The sequence below is a fragment of the Boeremia exigua genome (assembly GCF_020726555.1).
Source record: "Boeremia exigua strain MPI-SDFR-AT-0100 chromosome Unknown C7974scaffold_8, whole genome shotgun sequence".
In the NCBI taxonomy this organism is placed as follows: Eukaryota; Fungi; Ascomycota; class Dothideomycetes; order Pleosporales; family Didymellaceae; genus Boeremia; species Boeremia exigua.
The window spans coordinates 1656226-1668562 of record NW_025763525.1 but is presented as its reverse complement, the minus strand read 5'-3'; the positions used below and the strand labels follow the sequence as shown (position 1 = coordinate 1668562).

Sequence of the window (12337 nt, the reverse complement as noted above, 5' to 3'; positions counted from 1 at the left end):
TGTGTTATGAGAGATGTTTAGAATATATAACGCCGTGCCATGCCATTCACCGCCCAGGCTCAGACGGTGCCTGCGATGCTCAGGTCCCGAATTTCCTGCAGCACCTCTTCGACACGGGCGTCCAGCTCGCCCTGGGCATATTGGTCTCTTGTGTTGGCGTCGAGGTACTGCTGGACCTGGGCCATGCGCGAGTATGCCTCGGCGCAGAAGCGCAGCTGGATCTTGACCAGGGCCTCGAAGCTGGGGTCGAGGTAGGGCACACGCAGGTCGATGAGCTGCGGCAGCTCAGTAGTTAAGGTCTCGTTCAGCTGGTCGTAGGCGGCCTTGGCCAGCTGCTCGTCCTTCTCGGCACGCGGCAGCTTGGTGACGTCCTTGTCGGGCTTGTCGGTCAGCTTCTTGACCTGGGCGCGCATGCGGTCGTAGTCCATCTGCTTGTGCTCGCGCTTGGTGATGCAGGCGTTGATGTCGGGGAAGTAGCTGCAGAAGCGCTGGATGGGGTCGAGCACGGTGGTGCGGTAGGGCCCGTCGAGGGCCTTGATGGTCTCGGCGTCGAGATCGGTGACGGCCTGCTTGTACGAGCGCGAGACGCCGTCCTTGGTGCCGGCGTCGCCGTAGAAGGCGTCGATGGTCTCGGCGATGCGCATCTGCGACGCCGTCATGGCACGCAGCGAGTCGAGGTAGCCCTTGGCCTCCTTCTGCAGCTTGTTGGCGGCTGTCTCCATGGTGCGGTAGCGCCGCTGCTCCGTCTCGAAGTCGCGGTCGTTGGTGCGCTCGACCTGGCCCGTCTTCATGAGCACCTGCGTCGTCGCGCGGTTGACGCCCTTCTTGAAGCCGGTCCACGACATGGCGAGGGGAGGGGGGGTGCGGGTGTGGGTGCGGGTGCGGGTGGGCGCGGCGTGCGAGGCGCGATGGGTGGTGCGGTGGGCGGGGTGGTGCGCGCGGATGACGGGGTTGCAGCGTCTGGAGGTGGTTGGGGCGGTTGCTGGAGGGGTCGCGGCGGCGTGAGGTCGAAGTGTGCAGGTGTGGCTGGTGCGCCGTCGATGCTGGTGTTGCGGGGTCGCTGCTGGGCGCTGCTTGCTGCTGCTGGGCGCTGCTGGAGTCCGGGTGTGGCTGGTGCTGGTGTTGCGGCCTGCGATGACGCCGCCCGCAGGACGCCGCCCAGCCAGTGTGGCAGTGCGGCCATCAGCGCTCGCACCCGAGCCCGCCGCCAGAGCTCCCCAATGCTGCCTCTCCGCCCGCCTGCAGCTGTGCGGTGCGCCCGTCGCGCCCTCGCGCAGCGCCGCCAGCTCTCCACGACCCCGGCGCTGCTCTCCCCAGCGCTGCCCACCTCCACCCCGTCCTCCACCTCCGCATCCACCCCCCCCTCCCCCCCGGCCACCGTCTTCTCCGGCATCCAGCCCACCGGCGTCCCACACCTCGGCAACTACCTGGGCGCCCTGCGCCAGTGGGTGCGCCTGCAGGACGCCGCCGCGCCCGACTCGTCGCTCCTGTTCTCCATCGTCGACCTGCACGCCATCACCGTCGCGCAGGACCCGCGCGCCCTGTGCCAATGGCGCCGCGAGATGCTGGCCAGTCTGCTCGCCGTCGGCCTCGACCCCGCGCGCTGCATCATCTTTGCCCAGAGCAGCGTCAAGCAGCACGCGGAGCTCATGTGGATCCTCAGCTGCGGCGCCTCCATGGGCTACCTGGGCCGCATGACGCAGTGGAAGAGCAAGATGAACCTGCCTGACAACGCCTCGCCGCTTGCCGCCTCCAAGGACCAGCTCAAGCTCGGCCTCTTCTCCTACCCGGTTCTGCAGGCCGCCGACATCCTGCTGTACAACACCACCCACGTCCCCGTTGGCGAGGATCAGGCCCAGCACCTCGAGTTCACCCGCGAGCTGGCCATCGGCTTCAACCACCTATACGGGCCCCTCCTGACCGTCCCCGAGACGCTGCTGAGCCCTGCAAAGCGCCTCATGAGCTTGGTCGAGCCCACCAAGAAGATGAGCAAGAGCGACCCGCGGCCCAAGAGCCGCATCCTGATCACCGACTCGCGCGACACCATACACAGCAAGCTCAAGTCAGCCCTCACAGACTCCATCGAGGGCGTGACTTACGACCGCCACGCCCGGCCTGGCGTGACCAATCTGATCGACCTGATCTATCACTTCGATCAGGCGGGCGCTACGTCGCCCGAGGAGCTAGCCCGAGACTTCAAGAACCTGAGCATGCGCTCCCTGAAAGAAAAGGCTGCTGACACTGTAGAAAAAAGCATCGGCCCCATAAGGGCACGATACGAAGAGTTGATGGCAGGCGATCAACGGGAGCTTGTCACACATGCTGAAAACGGCGCCAGCAAGGCGGCAGTCATCGCTGAGTCCACCATGCACAGAATACGTAACGCCATGGGTTTAGGATGGTGAACGAGCTCTACGACCAGCCTGTTCCATCGTTTCTTCGAAAGAATAATGTGCGTCATGAACACTCGCGTTCCTCACATACTCCTATATCAGATCATCTACGGTGGCGGAACAGTAGAAGCAGTGGGATCATAGCTCGGTACGCAAAAAGAACGCTAGAGCGACGATAAAATTGCAAAAATCTAGGGTATAGAGGAAATGAACATCGCAAAATCGGGCATGTTCCCGAACAGAAGAGCGTATAGCCACCGGAAACCAAAGAAAATATTCCAAGACCAACATCAAATACTCATCACACCCTGTCACCCCAAGCACAACAGATTCGTCCTCAGCGCAGTCGTACTACTACTCGGGCTCAACATCTCTTCCCACCAGCAGTCTCGTCGGTGACATGTTGAATCCTGCTGGGCGAGCCAGACCCGCATACCGCTGACGCGCTTCAACACGGATGGCAGGGTATTCCTGTCGCCCTCGCGAATCGGCACAACTCGTTGATAGACACGATCTCGCTTATCTGAATTCAAGGTCACGGCAGCTACAAAGAGCGGCCACACGGGATAAATGGCTGTGTAGAGTGCGCCTTGGACAGGTAGGGATAGAATGAGAGTGTACAGAGCGTCCGTAAGATCGAGAATGGAAGGGTGGAAACGTGTCATACTGCAGACTTGTTAGCCATGTATGTTCTGAATCTGGGGTCGAGTTGCTCACCCGTACAGACGACAACGCAGATAAATAAGCCCAGCCAAGCGGAACGCCTCTGCTGTCACAAGTAAAACCTCATGTTCTGGACCTTGAGGCTCCGTAGTCCATTGTTTCATGCTTTGAAGCTGACTTTCTAGTGCCTGTGCGTATCCAAGCCTGTCGGTGTTATGCATATCGAATGCCAGGGAGGTGATTGACGAGATGATAAACATCAATTGTGGCGAGAACCCCAGGATGCTACAAATCTTCTGGGCTTCGTTCGATGGTATAGATTCAAACCAGGAAGTGGTTTCGAGAGAGTGGAGTTGCGCCGATTGAAGCACTTGCGCGGTCTGCGCTGTTCGCGCGAGTGTTAGTTGTCCGCGGATGAACAAAGCAGGGGCAGACTGGTGATTGACCAAGCCATCGGGGACGATGTCGAAGATATTTGCGTGGCAAGACCAGCATAATGGCGAATCTGGACTGTTGTTGACGGCGCTTTGATGCATGAGTAACATACTTGTTGCAATTGCACCGTCGTAATTGTCGCCATTGGTAATTTGCGTTGTCAGAGCCTGGAGGGCCTGCGTAGAGTAGTATAATTCTGCGTGCTGAAAGTAGTCCCTTCGTGAAGGGATATGCTCGCTAATGTAGGACGCAGAGAGACTGAGGAGAGCATATCGGGTACTCGAACAAGTTTTCGCGACCTGTAGCATGGAAACATAGCCATCTGGATCTGACTGAGTCGCAACGGTACGACCAGGGCAAATACCATGTACGTAGAAGTCCATGAGAAGGTGTTCAATGTCGCCCGTCCATGCAGTAACCGAGGGCACATACTTGATCAAACTTGTGTAACCAGGCTCTTTTGGCGAGTCGCTTTCCGAAGAGTGTGCGGATACTGGAGTGAAGGGGCTGCTTGATCTCGATCTCGAGCTATCCGTTCCGGCAATGGGAGAGAGGACTATTCGAGTCAGTGAAACAATGCTGAGCGGCATATCAGGCGGACTAACTCTTCATTCCTGTCAAGTCTGACAGTTCGTAAAGAAACTCTTGACAAGCTTCTGCTTTCAGTCGCTGGATATGCTGTAATCTCTGGAGCACTAAAGTGACTGCTGCGGTGTCCTGAATGAGCGACAGATATGGCTGTTGCTGCTGGAGAGTCATTTTAAACTTCTCAAACTGCTTGCTGTTGAGCTCGCCCAGTCGCCAGTAGAGTTGCCCAAGGACTTCTAGGAGCACGACCCCCGGCCCTTCTGTAATCATCCACTGTCTAATGACCAACAGATTGCGTCTGCTATTCCTCTGGTTGCCCTCAGTCGGTAGGTCGACGACTCTCCCGATTAAGCGATCAATGTGTGTACAATCGAGGCAAGAGAAGTCCGGTGACATAGAAAGGTGTTGTAGTGCATCGTTGGCCGCTTCCAGAGCTTTGGAGAGCCTCCTGTCTGCGTCCATGGTAACGTCAAGGGACGCTTGTTGCTCAATATCGAATTATGATGTGTAGCCAGGTGCCGAAGTGGTTGGTCTGTTTGAATGGATAAAGGTGCAAGACGGCCGCGACTTACTTTTGCGATATGAAGAGTTATCGCGAATAAAAATACTAGATTCGTTACGAGTCCATCGGTAGTCTATACAGATCGCGCATCAAGGATTACCTGAAACCGGAGAACCAGTGGAAACCCTTGTTCAAGACCCCGAATAGCCATAGCCTAGCAGTTCCTCAAAACCCGATTGGTCGTGCAAAATGACATGGGTCTTCGAAACTTGTGAGAACAACATGGCCCTGCATCGTTGCTCTTGCAGAACAGCTCTGCGCAGAGTGCAAGCGTGGCCAATAGCCTGTACCTAAGATGGGATGGACACATTGTTGCAAGGCCACTCGACCCCAGCCCTGGTCGAACACAATCTGATTATTGTGAGCCAGTGACAAAAAACAAGGTGACAAGATCACGGTGAGTGAGTACCCGCAGCGTGAAAGCTCAACGTCGCCGTCAATTGTCAGTGATGCGCAACGTCGTTGTGCCAAATGCGCGAGTCGGGGAGCATGGTGCAAGTGCTCAGGTCCCATGATGGAAATGTGCCCTGCAGGGGTTCCGACTGAAGCGAGCCAACGGGGATGACATAAATGGCACACTAAACTAGCTTCGGGTCATCAGTGAACGCCTCACGGGAATCTACGAGAATCCCGTTCATAGATCATCCCTTTCTCAGAGCGAGGTCGGAGCGAGGACGATCTTCGTAGATAAGTGTCCGAAGTCCGTCACTTGAGACTGCCTAGCTCGCTCACCCACGGCCAAATACGCAATGGCGAAGGCTCATTGTAGCAGATACCGAACCGGTCCGTAGTAAAGGTTGATAGGCCATCCCTTGAAGGCATGTCTGGAGTGCAGATGACATGGTGTTGAAATGTAATATAAACAGGGTATCACTTGGATAGGGATGCATACCTCGCTTGCACATCAATCCTTCCGCCACCCGACAAAGACCTCGTCCGTCCTGAACCTCTGGGTGCATGTTGTATCCTCCAGGCCTGTGATGACTCCTGTTGAGTACTCCAGCAGCCCAGCGTGCGCAATCATAATGCCATTATCAATACAGAACCGCTCGTCTGTAGCGAACACGCTTCCCCCTCGATCTCGCGCCATCATGCCCATCATTTGTTGAAGCCGCTCGTTCGAGCCCACGCCTCCAACAATCAAGACTTGCTGCGAACCAACGTGTGCCATTGCGCGTTCTGTTATCTCGACCAACATAGCGAAGATGGTCTCTTGCAGCGAAAAGCACATGTCCTCTCTAGTCACAAGGGCTCCATCATCAGTTCTGAGCCGTCTCTCGCTGGGTAGCGTCTCGTCTAAGCCTCGGGCCAGGAGATCAGCCGCCGCCAGGATTCCCGAGAAACTGGCATCCATGCCCTTCACGCCATAGGGCAAATCTATAAGGTTCTTTCCACTCTTCGCCAGTTGCTCGACGTTGTAGCCGGGGAACGGGTTGTTCGGAATCATGAGTGTGCGCGCAAAGCGGTCTATGCAATTGCCTATTGCAATGTCGAGCGTTTCGCCGAAAATGCGATAGCGTTGCGCGGAGTAGGCGATGACTTGCGTGTTGCCGCCAGAAACGTAGAGGACGACTGGATTGTCGGCGCGTGTGATGGAACGGCCCATTTCGATGTCTGATAGCAGGTCAGCTTTGTGCAGTATTCATGGCTGCGACGTGTATTTACGGCCAACGCAGTGATTCACGCCGACCATAGGCTTGTTCCAGAGCAAGCTGATGGTCCGCGCCGCGAGCGCAACACTCTGAAGTGGTGCGCCCATTCCCGGCCCTTTGGTGTAGCATATGCAATCGATGTCCTCAATCTTGATACCAGCTTGCTGCACAGCCTGCTTGATCAGCCGGACGACCCATGCTCGATGGTGCAGCGCTGTGTCCTTGGGCAGGAAGCCCTCGCCTGGCGGGGAGATGTATGTGTGTCGCAGGTTTGACAAGATGACTGGAGGCTTGTTGGGCGCTGGATGAGATATGACCCCAATGCCGATCTTGTTGGCGCTACCTTCTAACCCCAAAGCAATCATTGTGAATGTGTGTGTTTCGCGACTACGTGTCTGCAACCGCTCATGGTCTACACATGGCGGGGTGTGAAGACGATTGCCAAGACATACTTCGGGACGTTTGACAAGTTCGTTCCGAGTTGCGCGTAGGGCTGAATGCAAGGCCATCTTTGCTCACATCAATGCCGATATGCAAGCACACAGATCGCCTGCTACGTACGCAGCCACATCACCCCAACCAGTGCCCCCCTACACGAAATGTGAAGGCGTGAAGTGGAGCACGTGCGCGCGTTGCTGGTTGCCGAGTACACAAACGTCACCTGAGGCCTGAGCCTGGTGCCACAGACCTGGGGCGGACACTTCTGCCGCCCGTCCCCTGCCCTCACCGCTCGGCCTCAAGGGACTCGTTGCTCCCCACCCAGGCCATTGGATGTTGATCTCGCAATTGCCATTGTCGCTGACTGGCGTCCGGAGGTGGATCATAAGGTCGGAGCCCCCTCGGCCAATGAGCAACAATCTCGGGACTCGGCGCTAGCAATCCGTCACACTTCCAACCTCCGCCCGTTCAAACACCACTTGTTATCTCGCCAAACATGGTCGATTTTGACGGCGCTGGTCAAGCGTTTCTGGCCTGGCTGCGGCAGTCCGGAGCCGATATCAGCCCGAAGATTCGACTCGAAGACCTTCGACATGCGCAAGCTGGGCGAGGTGTTGGTGAGTTGACCGTTTTCGACCCTGCGGAGCTGCCGGGTCTATACAGAAAACGCTCCATGCCCCTCTCCGCAAAGCCAAGCATTGACCCTTACCAGTCGCTACGCAACATGTTGCTGAGCACGAGCTCCTCTTCCGCATTCCCCGCTCGACAATTCTCAGCGTCGAGAACTCGATTCTGTCCAAGGAGATTCCGGTCGCTACCTTCGAAACCTTGGGCCCATGGCTCTCTCTCATCCTTGTCATGCTCTACGAGCACCTCAACGGTGATGCTTCCTACTGGGCCGCGTACTTCTCAGTCCTGCCCACCGAATTCGACACTCTTATGTACTGGACCGACGACGAGCTGGCAGCGTTGGAGGCCAGCGCTGTCGTGAACAAGATCGGGAAACAAAGCGCAAACGACATGTTCGTCGAGCAGTTGATCCCGGTGATCAAGGAATTCGCACCCATCTTCTTTGCCGATGATGAACGTGCGTCGCAGAGGGCCGAGGAACTGCGCGATGAGCGCAACCTCGCTTTGATGCACCGCATGGGATCGCTGATCATGGCATATGCCTTTGACGTTGAGCCTTCGGTCTCACGCAAAGACGTCGACGAGGAGGGATATACATCTGAGGATGAAGATGAGGCACTCCCGAAGGGCATGGTGCCTCTGGCAGACATGCTGAACGCTGACGCAGACCGTAACAATGCCCGCTTGTTCTATGAGGCCAACTCGTTAGATATGAGGGCTCTGAAGCCAATCAGTGCCGGCGAGGAGATTTTCAACGACTACGGGCCCCTTCCACGCTCCGATTTGTTGCGGCGTTATGGCTATGTAACCGACAATTATGCCAAATACGACGTTGCAGAGGTTTCCATGGACCTAGTGACAGATCTTGCGATCTCAGCCGGCGTGCACTCGGATTTGCGGATTGAGTATTTGGACGAACACGAGGTTGTTGACACTGGCTACGATGTATCTGCTAGCGATCCCTTCAACTTGCAAGAGAGCCTTTCGCCTGAGCTTGTTGTGCTTGTCGAAACCCTTCTCCTGCCCGATGAAGAATTCGACCGTCTCAAGAAGAGGGACAAGCTGCCAAAAATCGAGAAGATGACTAGTAGAGGTGCTGAGTTCCTGCACAGACTGGTCCAGACCCGCCTCGCACAGTATGCTGCAAGCCTCGACGACGATGTCCGCGAGTCCCCTGAGGTGTCAAGTGTAAGCCATCCATCTTCTAAAGAGCATCGACTGGCTATGGCCAAGGCGGTGCGAATGGGGGAGAAGCGGGTACTCGAGCAAGTTAAAGAAGCGTTGGCTGAAAAAGTTGCAAGAGAAGGAGGCGGCCTTAAAAGAGCCCGAGAGGTAGATGGCGAAGGCGATGTAGAAATGGGTGGCACTGGAAAAAAACAAAGAGCATGACCGACGCCTCCCATCACACAAGGCTTGCACGGTAACAGCTATAGGCCCACACCTGGTAGATTGCGGTGATGACGTGAGAGCAAAGTAGTGCAGTGGTAAGTTTTTAATCTGTTTATCTGTGGGCATCCAAAGATGCAGCCTGGCATTGGAGGTGTTATACATATCCAATAATAATCGGGACAGACCGCTAATGACTATCCAGAGACCATCAACGATCTTTCCGTCTGTAATCCTGATCGCAGAATCCTGTACATATGTTGTGGGATCCACTACTCCGGTTGGATCTTCTCGCGAATAAGAATCAAAGGGTATATCTCGCCACAAACCAACACGTATCATCGTCAAAAAGCTGTTGAAAGAGAAGGATTACGATACCGAGCTTGGACCAGGCGCTGCTGTTGGCGGCATGAGATGGCCGGACGCGGATCGATTATTATTCTCGATCGATTTGCGAATTGTGCCTGCAGCTTGATGAGGATGTTGCTTCTCACCACCTTGCCGATCGATCATGATACGATACCGGATATGCAGATTATCTGTCCAATCGACAGAGTATGTCTGCTCATCCTCACTGCTGTCTCCGGCATACTTCCAGCGGTCCGCAACGCGCTCATCTAGCTGGCTGGATTCGAGCTTTGGGCGTTTGACACCACGTCGGTCTATCATCACCCGCCCGCCTCGTCCGACTCTTCTTCGGTAACGAGACTGGTCTTGAAAGGGAACATCATCTGGGGGCGAACCGAAACGTATACGCGCGTTCCGTCGCGGTGTATCCGGCGGGTTCGCACGCACTACCGCCATGGAGTCAGCACCTTCATCGTCAGACACGGAAGCCGGAGGAGTAGGCAATTGCGATTCCGTGAACACCGTACGAAAATCTGATTTGGCAGCGGCTTGCTCCAGTGGTGGCGTAATAGGCCGCCAGGTGGCATCTACCCAGCCAATGTTCCACTTCTGGTGCTTGATGAGATTTTCTTCGATGAAGGTCTCGATGGCCTCTGTCTTCTTCGCCTGCTGCTCTTCAAGATACACAAGGTCACTATCGACAAGCCGCCCGTCTGCGCGAGTGACCTGGGGCTTCATGCCAGGGATGTTCTGGCGAACTCTTTCAAGATCAGGTCTTGGCTTGGGCTTTGGCGCAGGCTGCCGTCTGTCAGTCATGTTCCAAATCGAGTTTGGAAAACCATCGAAACACACCTTTTGCGTGATCAAGAGTTCTTCGTCATCAGCTTTGATGCTGAGTCTTCTCTTGATCTCCTTGACTGCGTGCCGTTGCTCGAAGATTTGCTTGTCATTTGCAAGCGAGTCTCGCATAATCGCTTCTCGTCGCTTTACTTGAGCCATCAAGAGTCTGGCCTGCTCCAATTCGTTACGCAACTTCTTCAACTTCTCTGTCACCTGTGCGTCTCGGCCTCGAGTCTTGCGGACTTGTCGCACCTCACGACGTCTGAAACAAACATAAGGATCTGACTCGTCTGTCTCGAGATTCGTCTCAAATTTCAGGGAAGGCAGCAAAAGATGATTGCTTTTCAGCAACCTCTGGTTCTTCCAGTGCGAATAGATTTCCCTGGCAAATCTCCGCGCTCCTTCACCAATCGTTTCATCAAAATCCGATTCCAGGTCTTCGTATGCGAGTACAGGGGCATCACCAACGGCAGAGAAGGGCTGTTTCGTCTGAGCAGTTTCTTCGAAAAAGTTCATGACTTCCTCGAACTCGTCTTCGGAGCAGTGAGGCCCTTTAGTCCTTTTCTGGTTGTACGCCTTGAGGAAAGCGACATCATCACTAGTCATACAGTATGGACATCCTGAAGTGTCTTCTACTGTGGAAGAGAACCGGATGTAGGTCGCCGGCTGTGTGAACCGGGGTGGGTATAGCTCGTCGTATTGCAAATGGCTTGCAGTTGCTTCTGGTGTGGGAATGTACAGTTGTGCAATCTTACCGCCGGTAGCACCTTGAGCTGCTGCCTGCGCTGCAGATATCACGGCCTGTAAATGATGCTCCTGTTGACGCGGTTAGTCTGAATCATCCTGACGGGTAAGTTGCTACAGCGGGCATTATTGCACGGGATGATGTGCAGGGTAAGAAGTGCCTTGCGCGAAAATGACCACGCTTTAACACTAAATGCTCAAGGTGGCCAGCAACAGGACTTACAATTTCCTCTCCTTTCTCGACACCAGTTTCGACCCTTGGGATGTGCCGTGACGCCTCATCATCATCGAGCTTTTCAACCTCATGCTCTCGCAATACAGGTATATTTTGTTTGGTAGACAATTTGCGTTGGCGAAAGCGCTGGCCAGTAACACGCTGCGTCATTTTGCCTCAGCCCCCTGTGATTGGGATTGTAACAAAGCACGTGACCTGCAGAGACTTTGCCGGGCAGCCCTTTCGGCCAGGTGGCCTCTCGGCCTGCGCAGGGCTGTTTCGCGACAAAAACGCGTCGCAATAATGCCAATATGGGTGTCAATGTTTTTGTAGACTCCAGCGCATCCAGATCCGAGATGGACTTGATGAACTTTGATGGTTGTGCGTGCGTTTTGTGGTGCGAATGTTTTGATGGCAGGTTGATGTTGCAGTCTGTCGGGCTGCGAGGGCGCGCACAACAAGGAGCCTCTGCGTTCCAATCCCGAAGGCGTGGAGCCAATCACATCACGGCACTGGCCGCATCCAGAGCATAAAACAAACTTATCAACCCTAATAGCGCATTGCTACGTAGTATGACCTCACCCGGTGCCGAAAATTACTTAGGCTTCCCGTCGTGAATCTACTGCTTGCACCCTGAGCTTATTTCTGCAGCTCGTCACCCGACGTTTTTGCGATATGAACCACGGTTGGTATTAACGCGAGAAGAAGGCACTAACCTTTAGCGTGCTGCAATGATCTGCGTTCGCTGCCAGGTTGTAACACCCAACAGCATCATCTACCTACCCTCAAGTACTTACACCGCACATCTCCCATAATGACTACTTTTGTATCGCTGCGATGAAATGAAATCCCAAGACTTTCATTAGCTCACAAAGTTCGGTGAGTGGTATTTACAAGTAATCTACTCACCAACGCAAGCTTCTTTCATCACCTTGTACCCCGCATTACAGCTGCTGTATTATGTTGAGCATTAAAGAACAAACGACTCAGCAGGCGCAACACATGCCATGTCATTTTAGCAGACTAGAAATCTAGAATAGGCGGCAGATGCCCTAAGTGTGCTGAAGAGCAGCAGCAATAGCACCTATAAAACAGTTCAGGTCAGACACAAAGCAATGGGAAGGATCAAAGATGCATTTGCCCGATGTACCAATCGATCATAATAGTCAGACGTAGTGACCATCGTATAACGGGGATTTATGCTGCTTTCTAGAAGGCGTCTAAGCAGAATCTTGACTGGGGCCACAATGTTGAGTTACACGTGTCAGTGTCAAGAACATACAGGTCGCTTCTCACAAGCATCCTTCCAGATATTTGCATGTGGCGGGATTTCTGATCTCATAGCAAGAGCCACGTACTGAACGCATGCTGTTACGAAGTTGTGTGAAACCTACGAGGCTATGGATGCCTCCATGTCAACGGTCCCATCTCAAACCCTCTTGCA

General features: G+C 54.6%; 6 protein-coding genes across 6 annotated transcripts; 2 read left to right on the top strand and 4 right to left on the bottom strand.

The window, feature by feature from the left end:
* Positions 1 to 1113, bottom strand: C7974DRAFT_398113 (BAR domain-containing protein). Its single transcript, XM_046142279.1, has one exon. It carries the CDS (start codon positions 843 to 845, stop codon positions 60 to 62), a length of 786 nt encoding a protein of 261 aa, XP_045995733.1. The 5' UTR covers positions 846 to 1113; the 3' UTR covers positions 1 to 59.
* Positions 1114 to 1220: 107 nt separating this feature from the next.
* C7974DRAFT_457446 (tryptophanyl-tRNA synthetase) lies at positions 1221 to 2554 on the top strand (the record flags this gene model as incomplete). Its single annotated transcript, XM_046146055.1, has 1 exon — positions 1221 to 2554. One exon carries the CDS (start codon positions 1221 to 1223, stop codon positions 2403 to 2405), a length of 1185 nt encoding a protein of 394 aa, XP_045995732.1. The 3' UTR covers positions 2406 to 2554.
* On the bottom strand, positions 2555 to 4673 carry C7974DRAFT_220493 (fungal-specific transcription factor domain-containing protein). The gene is made up of 3 exons (XM_046137158.1): positions 4097 to 4673; positions 3111 to 4047; positions 2555 to 3059 (listed from the first exon to the last, which is right to left on the bottom strand). The coding sequence occupies exons 1-3, from the start codon at positions 4539 to 4541 to the stop codon at positions 2705 to 2707; spliced, it is 1737 nt and encodes a 578-aa protein (XP_045995731.1). The 5' UTR covers positions 4542 to 4673; the 3' UTR covers positions 2555 to 2704.
* An 872-nt stretch (positions 4674 to 5545) lies between these two features.
* C7974DRAFT_314981 (putative tRNA threonylcarbamoyladenosine biosynthesis protein KAE1) lies at positions 5546 to 6658 on the bottom strand (the record flags this gene model as incomplete). The annotated part of the gene is made up of 2 exons (XM_046138485.1): positions 5546 to 6255; positions 6307 to 6658. The coding sequence occupies 2 exons, from the start codon at positions 6656 to 6658 to the stop codon at positions 5546 to 5548; spliced, it is 1062 nt and encodes a 353-aa protein (XP_045995730.1).
* A 438-nt stretch (positions 6659 to 7096) lies between these two features.
* C7974DRAFT_220442 (uncharacterized protein) lies at positions 7097 to 8959 on the top strand. The gene is made up of 3 exons (XM_046137157.1): positions 7097 to 7348; positions 7444 to 8901; positions 8953 to 8959. The coding sequence occupies exons 1-2, from the start codon at positions 7228 to 7230 to the stop codon at positions 8748 to 8750; spliced, it is 1428 nt and encodes a 475-aa protein (XP_045995729.1). The 5' UTR covers positions 7097 to 7227; the 3' UTR covers positions 8751 to 8901; positions 8953 to 8959.
* A 157-nt stretch (positions 8960 to 9116) lies between these two features.
* On the bottom strand, positions 9117 to 11064 carry C7974DRAFT_314187 (enhancer of polycomb-like-domain-containing protein; the record flags this gene model as incomplete). The annotated part of the gene is made up of 2 exons (XM_046138445.1): positions 9117 to 10751; positions 10903 to 11064. The coding sequence occupies 2 exons, from the start codon at positions 11062 to 11064 to the stop codon at positions 9117 to 9119; spliced, it is 1797 nt and encodes a 598-aa protein (XP_045995728.1).
* Positions 11065 to 12337: the final 1273 nt, after the last annotated feature.